This window comes from Tamandua tetradactyla, chromosome 9 (genome assembly GCF_023851605.1).
Source record: "Tamandua tetradactyla isolate mTamTet1 chromosome 9, mTamTet1.pri, whole genome shotgun sequence".
Taxonomy (NCBI): Eukaryota; Metazoa; Chordata; class Mammalia; order Pilosa; family Myrmecophagidae; genus Tamandua; species Tamandua tetradactyla.
The window spans coordinates 6616227-6629838 of NC_135335.1; the positions used below are offsets into that span (position 1 = coordinate 6616227).

The 13612-nt window shown below is 65.6% G+C and overlaps 1 protein-coding gene across 1 annotated transcript; it reads right to left on the reverse strand.

Moving 5' to 3' along the window:
- Nucleotides 1-710: 710 nt before the first annotated feature.
- TCIRG1 (T cell immune regulator 1, ATPase H+ transporting V0 subunit a3) lies at nt 711-12111 on the reverse strand. The gene is made up of 20 exons (XM_077115515.1): nt 11979-12111; nt 10936-11055; nt 10488-10566; nt 9676-9896; nt 9512-9597; nt 9057-9183; nt 8820-8902; nt 8612-8705; nt 8311-8523; nt 7453-7597; nt 5655-5794; nt 5399-5556; nt 5227-5317; nt 4945-5063; nt 4649-4856; nt 4387-4518; nt 4068-4175; nt 3866-3983; nt 3526-3703; nt 711-3435 (listed from the first exon to the last, which is right to left on the reverse strand). The coding sequence occupies exons 2-20, from the start codon at nt 11050-11052 to the stop codon at nt 3357-3359; spliced, it is 2496 nt and encodes an 831-aa protein (XP_076971630.1). The 5' UTR covers nt 11053-11055; nt 11979-12111; the 3' UTR covers nt 711-3356.
- Between the last annotated feature and the right edge of the window lie 1501 nt (nt 12112-13612).

A 13612-nucleotide genomic window follows, 5' to 3' on the forward strand; every position in this document is an offset into this window, starting at 1 on the left:
CAATGTATTGCAGACACTACTCACTCCTCGAGGGACAGAGGGTGAGCAAAGAAATACTGTGAAGTTGCTCGAAGGCCTTAACCCGAGACGTGGCGGTACTGCTGGGGGCCTGCTCAGTGGCGGCCCCGGGAAGCTGCTCTCCAGGGACCTGTGGCTGGCGCAGAAGGCAGGCTGCTCCTGCACCGTGGGAGCCGCTGGCCGCGTGCAGGTGAATGTAGCTCCTCTGGCCTGTTGTACTTTTTTGATTCTACAGAGGAACTTTCATTTAACTGGATATGACCTTTGCCATGCTCTCCTCCAAACAGAATGTGCTTTATTAGCTCCACCTTTGGGGCAGACCATGATGCCGTGGCCCATAGCAGCCAGGGCTGTCCAAGGGGCATGTGGGCACACAGCCCTACCCCAGTCTTCCTTCCCCACCCCCTCCTGGCATGAGCAGGCTGCTTTGTCTAGCTCGCTGCAGCCTTTTCCACCTCCGCTCAGCGCATGGATTTGCCCCAGAGCCCCTTGGAAGCCTCCTCCACCCTCCTGCCCCTGGCGCTGAGCTGGGTTGGGGTGGGGATCCCTGGACCTGGGCTCCCTGTCTTACTGACAGCCCTGACTTCTCCCTGACCCACCATAGGTGTGGTTGTTCTCAAGGGACACGGCAGCTTGTATGTGAAATGTGGAGACGTGGATAGGACACAGCTGTGAAATCCATATATATTAAATGCTCTTTGGGGATAAATTCTTAGGTTTTTTTTTTTACTCTGAAATATTTGAATTTTTTTTGTGCATACATTTCTGCTACCACAGAGATTGTACTATATAAAAAATAAAAAAAATTAAAAATTAACCTCAAGTTGTCACTTTGAATGTGTTCTAAATCCCAGGGGTCTCCCACCACCTGGCACCTGTGGGGTCTCTGGGTCTTCCTCAGCTCAGGGACCGCCCGCGGGGCTCTGGGCCTGCAGCAGGCCTGCCTGGGGCTCTCAGTGGCCCTCCTCTTTGACGGATCTGATTCTCTGTCCTCCCTGCACCCCCCGCCACAGGGCCCCTTTGCTAACTGTTCCCACAGCCTGACCCCTGAATGCTGGGGTTACTCAGCTCAGCCCTCCTCACTCTGGGCCCCAAAGGGCTCCCAGCCAGCATGCTGTCCCGGGGACAGCATGTGGGCGCTCCACACTTAACCCAGCTCTTCCTCCTCCCTGCCTCTCCCAGATGTGAAGCTTCCCAGAAGGATATAAAAGGGACTGGGAACTATGGTCATGTTGGGGTGAGGGCAGGAGGGAGGCTCTTCACCGTTCCCTTGCAGACATTCACAGCTGAACCTGGCAAAGATGTTTTACTTCCAAACAAAAGGAAATGACATCTCACTCCTTCAGGTCTCCAGGAGCTTCGCACTTGGGGCACAGATTCTGACTCCTACCCGTGCCCACTTGGGCCGCGGAGCCCAGGGACCCCCACCCTGCCCTGGCTGGCCTGCCTCTGCCGGGCTGGCAGCCTTTTCCTGGAGCCGCCAAGCTTGTGCACTGTTCTCGGCTAAAATGCTTTTGTAGTAGTGCCATAGGTGATTGGCGGCTTCACATGGTTCCCACGTCAGCTCAGAAAGGCACCTTTCTGACCCATCCAACCACCGCCCTCCCCAGCCATCATCAGCTCCTATGGATTTACTTGTCCCAGGCCCTTTGCCTGTTTGCCTCCTATGCTAGGCCACAAGCTCAGTTAGCCCAGGCCTGTCCTCAGTGCCTGGATGGGGCAGCCCCTCCGATCCTGGGGGTGCTGGAAGCTGCCGTTCTCCCCACTGGTCCTCAGTGGCTCTGCGACCGTTACCTGCAGGGATGTGACTGGATGGCCTCTGTGTCCTAGGGCTGACCCTGATCCGGTCAGCAGAGCAGGTGACTCCTCTTGGCTTCTGCCCAACACCCTCTCCACTGGGGCCTCTCTGCGTTCTATTCCAGGGCACCCAGCCTTCAGCCAGCATCACCAGACCTCAGGCCTTGGCCTGGGCAGGGCCACCCTCTTGTCTCCCTGGATCCCATGCCTGCCCCTCCCCTCCCCACTCGGCTCTGAGTATCTTGAGAGCAGAGCCGGCTTGTCTTTTGCTCACCCCACTCCGAGGGTGCACATATCCCACCTCATAGACTGATCCTTAGGAGGGGGGCTTCCATTTCTGATCAGAGCCCACCACCCCTCTTTTGGCAGTAGCCCGCCCAGGCTCCTGAGGAGGACTGAGCCTGCTGGGCCCTACCCTTTGTTCATAGCTAGGCATGATTTGTGATGTTTCTGCAGGAGTCTCCTAGCCAAGTCTGCCAGACACGCGGAACTGCTGCCCGAGCCACCTGTGTCCCCACCACCTGCACCAGGGTCTCTGGGCAGGCAGGCCAGGCCCCAAGGGACTGCTCCTCCCACAGCTGGCCCAGAAGAGCCACGGCAAGGGGGCCAAGGTGTCCGGCCCCAAGGCAGCCCTTGTCCCAGGGCCTCCAGCCAGAAGGACCCCTCTAGCTCCTTGGCTGGAGAAAGCCAGATCTCTTGAGAGACCCTAGCTTTACCTCTTGACTGGTGAGGGGGCCCAGACCAGAGGGCACTGCAGAATGCCAGTCCTACCCCAGGCCAAAGGATGGCCTTGGGGGGCTGAGCCACCTGGGGAGGGGCAGGAGGAACAGTGTCTTTGGGTGGCCTGGAAGTGGGGCCTGGTGGCCGGTTCTGACCCACAGGGGTCCTGCACAGCTTCTGCCCCTCTGTGCAGGTGTATGGCCATTGGTGTGTGACAGCCCGGGCCTGGGTAGAGCAGACGGCTTGACAGGCTTGGTGCTTGAACTGCTCTGCTTCTTGAGCACTGTGGGCCCTGCGGCCAGCACGAGCACGTGGGCATGGGAACCATGTCTGGATGGGTGAGGGCACCCTCCTCAGAACAGAACACCCCTAAAATTCTCCTACAGCCTGTCTGCACACCCGAAGGGGAGCTCACTCCCCTTGGCCCAGCATTCTGAGCGAGAATATGCTAGAAACGTCCTGGCTCTGCCTGCCACGGCCCCAAGTCTGGCCCTACTGCAGCTGTGCTCTCGGGTCCTCTCCCTGGCTTCTGAGGCCCCAGATCCTGACCAGTGGCTCTCCCCCTCCCCATAGCCTCACACTAGCCCTGGGTAAAAGGAGGGTATGTGCAAGAGGGGCTCAGAGGTGGGCGCCGGCTCCAGGCAAGAAATCCAGAGGTTCCGAGCAGGGCAGGGAGCTGTCTTGGGCACCTGGCTTCTCCCCAGCTCTGCTCCCCACCCACCCCCTCCCACGTTCCTGACAAGGCCAAAACACAGGCCTGGGCCTCCACTCTTTATTTCTTTCCTAGAGCCTCGGGAGGTAAGGGCAGAGGCCGCGGGTGCTTAGTCCTCCTCCTCAGCGAAGGTGAAGGGGCGCAGCTTGTACCCCGTGCCCGAGTAGAACTTGTTCTGGAACTCCACCCTGCGGAGGAGGCAGCAGGTGATGAGGGCGCAAGGCCCCCGCCCAGTTCCCTCCCCCCGGCGCCGCCCGGCCCACGGGGCCGCCGCTCACCAGTGCAGCCGCAGGGCGTGCAGGAAGGCCGAGAGCCCCTCCATCACCAGCAGAATGGCCACGGTCATCACAGCGAAGGCGGCAAAGACAGGCACCAGCGCCAGCGCTGTCACGCCCACCTTGCCAGCCAGGTGCAGGCCGAGGCGCATCACCATGACCCAGAGGACCTCGGACAGCTCTGCGGGCCAGGGGCACAGGGGGACCCTGAGGCCTCTGCCCGTGGGGGCCGAGGGCAGGGGGGTGGCAGCCGGCCCTCAGGGTGGCCCGGGACCCTCCTCAGGCTCAGAGAGCCACGCCCCGCCGGCCCCCGTGGGTGCGAGAGAGGGAGCCAGGTACTCACGGGCATGGGCCAGGCTCAGGGCCCAGAGACGCAGGTAGGAGGCCGTGTTGGAGATGCAGCCCAGGCAGAACTCAATGGTGTGGATGGCCTGGTGCATGAACACCTCGGAGAAGACAAACTGGGGGGCGGGGGCGGGTGAGGGGGGGCGCGGGCAGCCAGGCGGCCCACGGCACCCCCCCCCACCCTAAAGGCCAGCACGTACCTCGGCCTCCTCGCCCGGCCTCGGGGACGCCTTCTCTTCGTCGGAGCCCCAGCTGTTCACCAAGGCGCTACCCTCCTGCGAGTCCAGGAGCCCAGCCTTCTCCTCCCCCTGGGGTGGGGGGCGGCATGCATCAGCACCCCAGCACCCCGGAGGGGGCGGGGGGGCCTACCGCTGGCCCGGAACAACGGGAGGTCGGCAAGGAAGCTGAGGCTGGGGTGGCAGCTGGACCCGGCCCACCTCTGCTCCCTGGCCTCCGCCCACCCTCAGGGTCACGCTCCCCCCACCCAGGATGGCCCTCCCCGCACCCCCAGGCCTCTACCGATGCTGGGCCAGCGGGCGGCCTCGGCCAGAGGCGGCGGCGGTGCTGCCGGTGCAGGTACAGGGGCGTGCCGAGCAGGAGCACGGGCACCATGGCCAGGGCCAGGACCACCAGCACGGACTGCACCACTTCCTGCGGGCGAGAGGGCGCCCCGAGCTGGTGGGGAGTCTGCAGCCCATCCCCACGGCCCGGGCCCACCCCCGGTGTCCCCCTCCCTGGCCGGCCCCCGCTTCTGGCACCTTCCGGGCGCATGCCCACCGACCTGCCCGGCGTAGAGCGGCTGGTTGGTGGGGCTGCGGGCGAAGAGGAACATGTTGATGAAGTGGATGAGGATGCTGGGGGCCGAGGCGGCGGTCCAGCCGCGCAGCCACTTGTAGGCGATCATGAAGACGAGGTAGCCGAAGAGGCCCAGCAGGAAGGTCAGCTCGGGCAGCAGCTCCAGCGGTAGCCGGTGCCACTGGCCAAAGTGCCTGGGCCGGGCGGGACGGGGCCGGGTCACCGGGGCCACCCTGCCCCTGCCACCCGCCCCCCCCCCAGCCCCACCGCCCGGGGCCTCACACGTGGTTGAAGGCTCCAAGGACCACCCCGAAGGCCATGTGGGTGACCCCCAGGACCACGGACATCTTCATCTTGAAGGAGTTGAGGAAGCTCAGGTGGTTGACGGCCAGGCTCCAGATCTGGGGACAGGGCCGGGGGTCACGGGGGTCGGGCCACAGCAGGACAGAGGCGGGGAAGGCCCAGGGGGCTGGGGCAGGGGACCTGAGCCGCGCAGCAAACAGAGGTCACAGGAGGGAGCCCCTGCCCCGCCCCACCCACCCACACGCGGTGGCCCGGACTCACGGGGTCGATGCCAAAGGGATAGGGCCCCAGGAAGACGCCGGTGACGTTGGGGTCCAGGGCGAGCAGCGGGTGCTGGGCCAGGAAGGCGTCGCTGCGGCGACATGGGGGTGGGGGTGGGAGTCAGGGCCGGCGGGGCTCTGCGGGGGCCCGCGGGGGGTCGGGGGGGCCTCACCTCCAGCCGGAGCGGTTGGCCATGGCAGCGGCGCTCCAGCCCGAGGGGAAGATGGCGGTGGCGCGGCCGAAGCACTCGTTGTAGATGAAGCCCGTGTAGACGGAGAACAGGCCCATGAGCAGCAGCAGGTAGCGGCCGGCGAAGAAGGTCTGCCAGATCTGGGCAGGGTGGGGGAGGCCGGGCAGGCGCTCGGAGGGGTGCCCGAGTCCCCAACCCCGCCCGGCCCGGCCCCCCGCCGCCCCCCAGGTCCCCTCACCTCGCTCTGCGCGGCCCTCACGGCCGGCTGGTTCTCAGCCAGCACCATGGCCAGAGCGAACAGCGCCATGAGCAGCCCGTGGCCCACATCCCCGAACATGATGGCGAAGAGGAAGGGGAAGGTTATGATGGTATACGGCGCTGCGGGAGAAGGTGGGGGGAGGGCGCGGCTGCTCAGCCAGGGCCCCCCCGGACCCCCCCTATAGATGACACGGGGGCCCCCACACCCCAGGCAACGCGGAGGTGGCATATGCCAGGCAGGGGCCTGCAGTCAAGAACTCGCCATTTACTAGCTGTGTGACCTCGGGGTAGTGACCTAACCTCTCTGAGCCTCCTTTACCCCCGACTGTTAAATGGAGGTAACAGTGGCACTGCTTCTCAGGGCTTTGAAAAATGAGCCCTGGGTGCACCACAGCACACAGCAACGAGGTCAGCAATTCTGTCATTTGCAGGAAAAGCTGTGTGCGGCAGTGCATAATGGCGCACTGACCATGCAAATATTCACAATAAAGAAAACTGCGTGAGGGGAGGCACAGGGAACTCGGTACATCTGGCATGATTTTTCTGTAAACCTACAAGTACTCTGATTAAAAAAAAAAAAAAGGAATGGCACCCGGGGAGCCCAGAGGCCATGGCAAGCTCTGGAAAGCCAAATTGCTCGTGAACACCAGCTGTGGAGATTTGGGGCATCAAGCTGGTTCAAACCGGACAGGCAGTGTGACTGCAGAGCTGGGGGGCTGGAGAAAGCGTGGGGCTCGGCACCCAGACTCCAGCCCACTGACAGTGAGGTCCCACATGGCCACACACCCAGACCGGGCCTTCCACCCTCCTGCTGGTATCGACCACACTGCAGCCAGCCCCCCGGGGGTCCGGAGCAGGAGGGACTGGACGGATGACAGAAGCAGCTGTCAAAGGGCCGCAGGACCCCAGCATGATGGACGGGGAGGAGCCTAACTCAGCACGGGGCCCAGAGCCCAGCAGGGCCGCCCCCCTGACCCCAGGGAGGGAAGGATGGAGTGGGGGCCTCGGGCCGACAGGTACTGGGTACCTCCCAGGGGCTGCCAGCTGGGCATCATGCTGCCAAGTCTTGCTCTATTTGTACGAGACTTGGGTAACAGCACTTTGGCACAGACTCAGCTTTTAAGCATTTGGCACTTGGGGGGTGTCCCCGACCCCGGGTCCTGCCACCTGCTTTGGGTGCCCTCCCCAGCTTCTGCACACTGTGCCGATGACAATCGGGATGGGCAGTTTTCGGGGGGCTGTCCGGGCCGGCAACCACCTCTCCAGCCAGCCTGTGCCCGGGCACATGGGTGTGGGGTCTGATATCCTCAATCCACTCCCACCCTCCAGGGCGACCTGGAGGGGATAAACCCTGAGGAGCTACTTACAGCCCAGGGCTCAGGCGGGAGCAGGCTGAGGCTGGGACCTCACTGTAGGAGGCTCATTCCATTCCCCCACCCCAGTCTTCTCCTGGGAAATACCTGCACCAGAATCCTCCCCCGACCACTTCCCACCCCAGGATCAGCTTCTGGGAAAGCCTGACCTTGGCCTGCACTCAGCTCAAACTTTTCTTCAAATCCAGGCCGACTCCTGCCTCCAGGAGGCGGCCGCCCTCCCCTGAGGTTTGCAGTTACTCTCATTTTACACCGGGGGAAACTGAGGCTCATAGCAGCTAAGGAATTTATCAAGGCACACGGGTTGGACTCCAAATACCACAAAGCTGCTCACAAAATGATGATGGTGGGACTTGCCGGATGGGGGTGGGGGCTCCCCAAAGCTGGAAGTGGGCAGGTTCTCACCAGGGTTGACCTCCCGGTAGCGGCCCACGCCGTAGGCGTCCACGATGCTCTGGAAGCTGGCCGTGAAGCGGTTGGTTCGGATGAGGGTGGGGGGCATGTCCCGGCAGGGCACACAGTGGGCCACGGCGCTCACGCCTGCCTCGCTCTGGGCACCGGGCAGAGAGACACGTGGGCACCCATGGGTGGGGCCTTCCAGAACGCAGCCCCCAGGCAACCTGGCTGCAGAGGCAGAGCACCACCTGGGGGGCTCCTGGGACCAGCACGGGGAGGCTGGGGAAGGCCTTCCTACTCTGGGCAAATGGATAAAAAGCCCCTCCCCACCCGAATCGAGGTGGAGGGGAACTCTGGGGAGGCTCAAGTGATTGGCTGGACAGGAAGGTGCTTGGGAAATGAAGGCAGGGTGCCCAGGGGAGGGAGGACCCCCCACATGGACAACCAGCTCCTGGGCACTGGCTTCTCAGCACAGCCTGCTCCAACTGTTCATCACAGCCACCCCCTGCACCTTATCTCAGCCCCTTCATGGCTGAGGAGCCTGAGGTCCCAGTGGACCCAAGTTTGCAAGGGAGAGCCTGGATTCAGGCCAGTTTCTGACTTTTTAACTGCCCCATGCAATCTCCTGAGTACCAGGGGCTGGGCCGTCAGAGTGCTCTCTGAGCAAGGGGCAATCAGGGTGGACTTCCCAGAGGCCGTGGCACAGAGGCAGCCATGCAGGGCCTGAGCCCTGGTGCAAAAGCGTGGTGGAGCAAACAAGAGATGTGCTACCAAGGGGCATTGAGCCCTGCCAGGCAGGAGCAGAGGGTGGGCCAAGGAGTGGGGCCTGTGTGTGTGTGGGGGGGGGTGGCCCTCAGCCATGCTCACCGAGCTGCCCTGCAGTGCCTGCTGCAGGGTGGGCAGGTCGCTCGTGGGGCACCAGACCTCGGCGACCAGGCACTTGTGGGTGGCGCTCACGCTGCACTGGTTGAGGGCCAGGTACACGGCCTTCATCTTGCGGACCTGCACCTGCCAGGGTGGCAGCAGCCGCTGCACCCGGCCCAGCACCTGGCCCAGGAACCGTTCTGTCTCCCCCAGCACCTGGGGGCCAGAGTGGGCAGTCAGCGGGGGGCCGGGCGTGGGCCAAGGACGGGGAGGGGGGTACTCCAGCTGGGCCACGGGGGCCCACCTCCTGCAGCTCCTGTCCCTGCTGCTGCAGCTGCTGCAGGACTCCGCGGCGGGCCTCCTCCGACTCCGGGAACGGGACGACATGGCAGTGGAAGCTGGGGTGGGAGGGAAGGCCGGCATGAGGCCCCAGGGCAGCCTGGGGTGGGGGTGGGGGCAGGGTCAGTCCTGGGTTGGGCGGGGCTGCATGGGGGCGGGGGCAGGTGGCTCACCAGTCGGTGATCTTGCGAGCCTTCTGCCCGATCTGCTCGCCCCAGTAGGAAATGAGGAAGGTCATCCACGTGGCAGGCTCACCCTGCGGGGACCAGGATCCGTTTACCCTGCCCTAGGACAGCCCCATACCCCAGCCTAAGCACCCCCACCCCCGCACCCCCTCATCTAGCCCGGGCCTCCGCCCTCTCCCCCAGCCCAGGCCCCCCAGTCGCACCCCCAGCCCCCCGCCCACTGACCGTCACAGGGTCCTCCAGCTGCTGCTCCGTCTCTAGGAAGCTGGAGATGAGGAAGCCACGGCAGGCTCTCCAGAGCAGGCGCTCCATGGCGGCGGCCTTAGGGGGCTCCACGGCACCTGCCAGGAAGCTGCAGGCGGCGGGGGGGGGGGGGGGGGGCCGGAGGGAAGGGGGTGTTGCTGCAGCCTTCCCTGCCCCGCTCCCCCTGTCCAGGCCCTGCCCAGGACGGTCCCACCAGCATATGCACCCTGCCCCGAGTCTAAGGCAGGGGCCCACCCGGCAGGACCTGCAGAGGTGAAACCCCCTGGGTGAGAGCTGGGGACCCCGAAGAAATCGGGGCCTGAGCAGGGAAGCAGAAGTGAGGGAAGAAGCACTGGACAAGGAGTCCGGAGAACCGGCTAGTCCACCCACACCAGCCATCCGGCCCGGGGGAGAGCACGAAGCCACCCCTAACTCACTTGACCCTCAGGTCCTGGTGTGGCCCCCCGGGGGCCTGGAGCAGGGGTGTCCTCTCCGAGGGCCCATCCGTGGGCGTGGCCGCAAGCTGGGGGCCCAAGAGGCACCATGAGCCTCGGCCCAGGCGGGGCCTGGCACCCCCCCCCCCACCTGGCCCGGAGCTGACCCGGAGGCCGTGGCCCTGGCCCAGCACGGCCGAGTGGAGCTGCAGCTGATGCAGCTGAGCGCGCAGGGTCTGCTGGTTGCCCCTCACGTCCCGCAGCTCCTGCGCCAGGCGCTCCGTCTCCTCCTGGATGCGCAGCAGGTCGCGGGGCGGGGGCGCCAGCAGCCTCCCCTCGGGCTGGGGCAGAGCCAGCCCAGCCCGCCGCACCTCCTCCTGCAGGAAGGCTGGGGGCAGAGGGGCAGGGGAGGCCATCGGGACAACCACCCGCTAACGTCCGGCCTTAGCCGAGGGTTGGCCAGCGCCAGGGGGGCCAAAGGCTACCCCCAAACTGCCAGCGGCCACCTTGTCAGAGACCCGGAGGGAAAACCTCAGGTGGCATCTCCATCCCTCTGTGCTCCAGTCTGGGCTGCTCTCCCTCCCCAGTTCCTTGGGGACCACCCCACCCTAGACTCTGAGGCCCAAAGGAGTCTCCTTGGCTGGCTGGGGGCCCACAAACCACAGGCCTGACTATTTGAGTTATAAATCAAGCCAAAAAAAGCACTAAATGAAATGTGTTCTACCAGACGAAGTGCCGGGCCCTCACGCGGTACTCAAGCCTCTTCCAAGCCATCCCTGGCCTCTGCTCACAGACCCGAGGCTGCTCTGTTCCCAGCGCTCTCCGTAGATCCCATCTGCCCAGTCCCGGCTCTGAGGGTCCAGGCCTGCACCTGCCTGCCCCGCCTTCCACCTGCTAAGCTGGACTCTTCCTTTCATACAACCTCAATGGCACCACCTCCAGGAAGCCTGCCTGGGATGTGAGCCTAAAATCAACTCACTAAAGGTCTTCTCCAGCTCCTCGCAGCGCCGGACATCCACCACAAAGCGTCTCTGGAAGGCGCTCACCGAGGCGTTGAGCTGTGGTGACCGCAGGGAGGGGTCGGTGTGGGGGGAGGGGGCCACGGAAGTCTCACCCCTAGGGCTCAGGTCTGGCTCTTCTCAGGCCTTAGCCAGCGCCTCCAAAAAGATGCAGGGCTCACCGTGAGCCTCCAGATGCCCAAAGGGGAGGAGAGAACCGGGGAGGGTGTGGGCAGGAGCCCGGGAGGTCGGGCCGGACTTCCTGAGGGCAGAGTATCTACGGCAGGGGGCTGGCTAGATTGAAGCAGGGCTGGTGCTATGGAGGGCCTCGGGGCTGTAACCTCGGGACCAGCAGGTTACAGGCCAGCCCCAGCAGTATGGCCTAAGGACCAGGCCTCCCCCTCCCCCAGGGCCCCAGCTGCCACTCACGTCCCTGAACTCCACGAGGCCCAGCTCGCCGAGCTGGCTCACGCAGGAGTAGGCCGCGGCCGTGGGCAGGAAGAGCTGGGTCAGCACCACCTCCTCACTCCGGAACATGGCACCCATGTCCTGCGGTGGGGCGGGAGCGGGGGGCTCAGGCGGGGACGGCAGGGGTTCTTCCGGGCGGGCCTGGCATTCTGCACCCTGCCCCCTCTAGCTCACATCATCCCAGGAGGCACTTGACCGATGGGGAAACTGAGGCCCGGGAAGGTGCGATGGGTGCCGAGGTCATACAGCCCCAAAGACCCCACAAGCAGACCCCCAGCCCCACCCCAAGCTCATCTGCAGCTCAGTCTGCCCTGTGGAGACCCCCACCCCCCAGACACTCCCGGCGGCCCTGGCTCTTGCCTTCCTTCTGTGGCAGACCGGGCCACAGCTGCTCATCTCCAGGGGCCTTCCTCCACCCCCCACAGCGGCCTCCTCCACCCCCCACAGCGGCCTCCCCCACCCCCCACAGGGGCCTCCCCCCATGAACACCCCAGCACTGACAGCCTCCCCCCACATATGGCCTCCTTGCACACTCTATGGACTGGCCCCCCCACAGACAGCCTCCCCCACGGACGGTCTCCCCACAGACAGCCTCTTCCAGGCCAAGGACCTCCTGCCCAGCCTCCCCCAACAGGCGCCCCCCAGACCAAGGGCCTCCCCTCTCCAAGCCAAGGGAGGGCTTCCCCCATGGTCTCCGCCCCCCACAGACGGCCTGCCCCTGGATGGCCTAACCACCTGGGGGCCGGTCCCCACAGACCGAGGCCCCCACGGAGGGCCTCCCCTCAGCCTCTCCCCAAGGGCTTTCCTTCACGGACCGCCTCCCACCCCCAGATGGCCTTGCCCCCCAGACGCATCCCCCTGAAGACGGCTGCCCCCCCCAGACTCCTCCCTCCACAGACGGCCTCCCCACTGGGGGACACGGCCCAGCCTGCCCGCCTCAGTGAGCCGCGGGGACACCTGGGGACGCTGGGCTGGGGTCTGCCCCAGTGGCTCTGGGCGCCTACCTCCCTGTCCCATCTGAGTGCCGAGCGGGCGGGGTCTCCACCAGCCCCCCAGGGCCCTGGGCCAGGCAGGGGGAGTGGGGGGGCACGGACGGCAGGGCCGGGCGGCGGGGCGGGAGCGGCCTTCCTGCTGCAGGTGTGGAAACCCGGGAAAGTGAAAGTGGGGCGCGGGCGGGCCGGGCCGGGCGGGGGGGGGTGCCTCTTCCTGGGGCCCCGCAGATGCCTCAGCCGCAAGCCCGGCTCCCAGCTCCCCCTCTCCGGGGCCTCTGCTCCTGGGTAGCACCCACACAGCTACTTCCCTCTCTGGGACTCAGCTGGCTTTGCGCTCGCATGGCCGGGAGGGGCCCGGCTGGCGGGGGGTGGGGGAGGTTTGGTGGCGGCCACCCCGCCCGCGATCTGGGCTGGGCCGAGGCTTGCCCAGCTGGTCACTTCCTCCCCCAGGCGGGGTTTATTCGAGTCTAAACAGGGAGCCGCAGCGCCCGCCCTCCCGGGAGAGGTGAGGTGGGAGGGGCCTGGGCTCCGCCAGCTGGGCCTGCAGGTGACCCTGGGCAAGTCTCCTGTCCTCTCTGGGCCTCCACTTCCTAGCATGGTGATGGGTACTGGCCACCCCCGGCGGGAGAGGGACAGGACCTGGGTGAGAGGTGACATCACCAGAACCCCTTCACCCACATGTCTCATTCAACCCCCAACCCCCATCCTGCTGGTGGAGAGCATCGTGCTTTCCATGGAGGGGAGTGTCCAAGGCCACGTGGCCTGGTGGCCAAGCCAGGCAGGGGAGGGCCACCTGTCTGGAAGCCCCCGCACATGGTAAATGCTCAGTAGAGGGCTGTGCCCTGACTTGGATGCCCAGGGGAGCTGGGCTGGCCAAAGATGAGGAGCCAGGTTTTGGGGGTGCTGGGGAGTAGCAGCCATGGGAACTCTGGCTTGGTACCTAAATGGGGGCTGCCTCAGGGCTGGTGACCCTCCAGCCTGGGCACTCCCAGGGGGTGCGACCACCCTGGCCCCCTGGCATTTGAGCCTCTGCAGCTTGCCCCTACTCCTTGTGTCCCCTGCCCATGCCAGGGGCCACCCAACCATTTTTACTAAGAAAGGGAAGGGGTCTCTGTCCTGGGGTCCGCTGGGTGCCGCCCCCTCTCCTCCAGGGCCCCCACCAGGGCCCCCAACATGGTTCCTCCACAGCAGAGTGGTGGGCTCTGGGGTCCGAACGATCCGGCTTCTCTCCGGCCCTGCCACTTCCTGGTTGGGTGGACGTCAGTTTCCGCATCTGTAGAATGGGTCCCTCCCAAGAGCGCAGCCACGCCGTCCTCCTCCTAGCCCCGGTGGTGCCCCGCAAGGCCCCGTGCCCGGTTGGGTGGGGGCAGCGGGGTGGGCAGGCAGCGCTGGGGGGCTCAGCGAGCCCGACGCGGGCACTCACCCCGGGGGGCTTGGGCGGCGCTGCCCCGCTCGGCGCTGCTCCGCTCCACGCCGCCCCGCTCCACGCCGCCCGCTCCGCGCGTCCCGGGCCACCGAACGTCCCGGGCCAGACGCGGCTCTGCGCTCCCGCCGCGGCGCCCGCGCCACCAACGCCTGCCCCGGAGGGCGGGGCCCCGGGACGCCCCGCCCCCGATCCCGAGCGACCCGGGACTCAGCCAATTTAG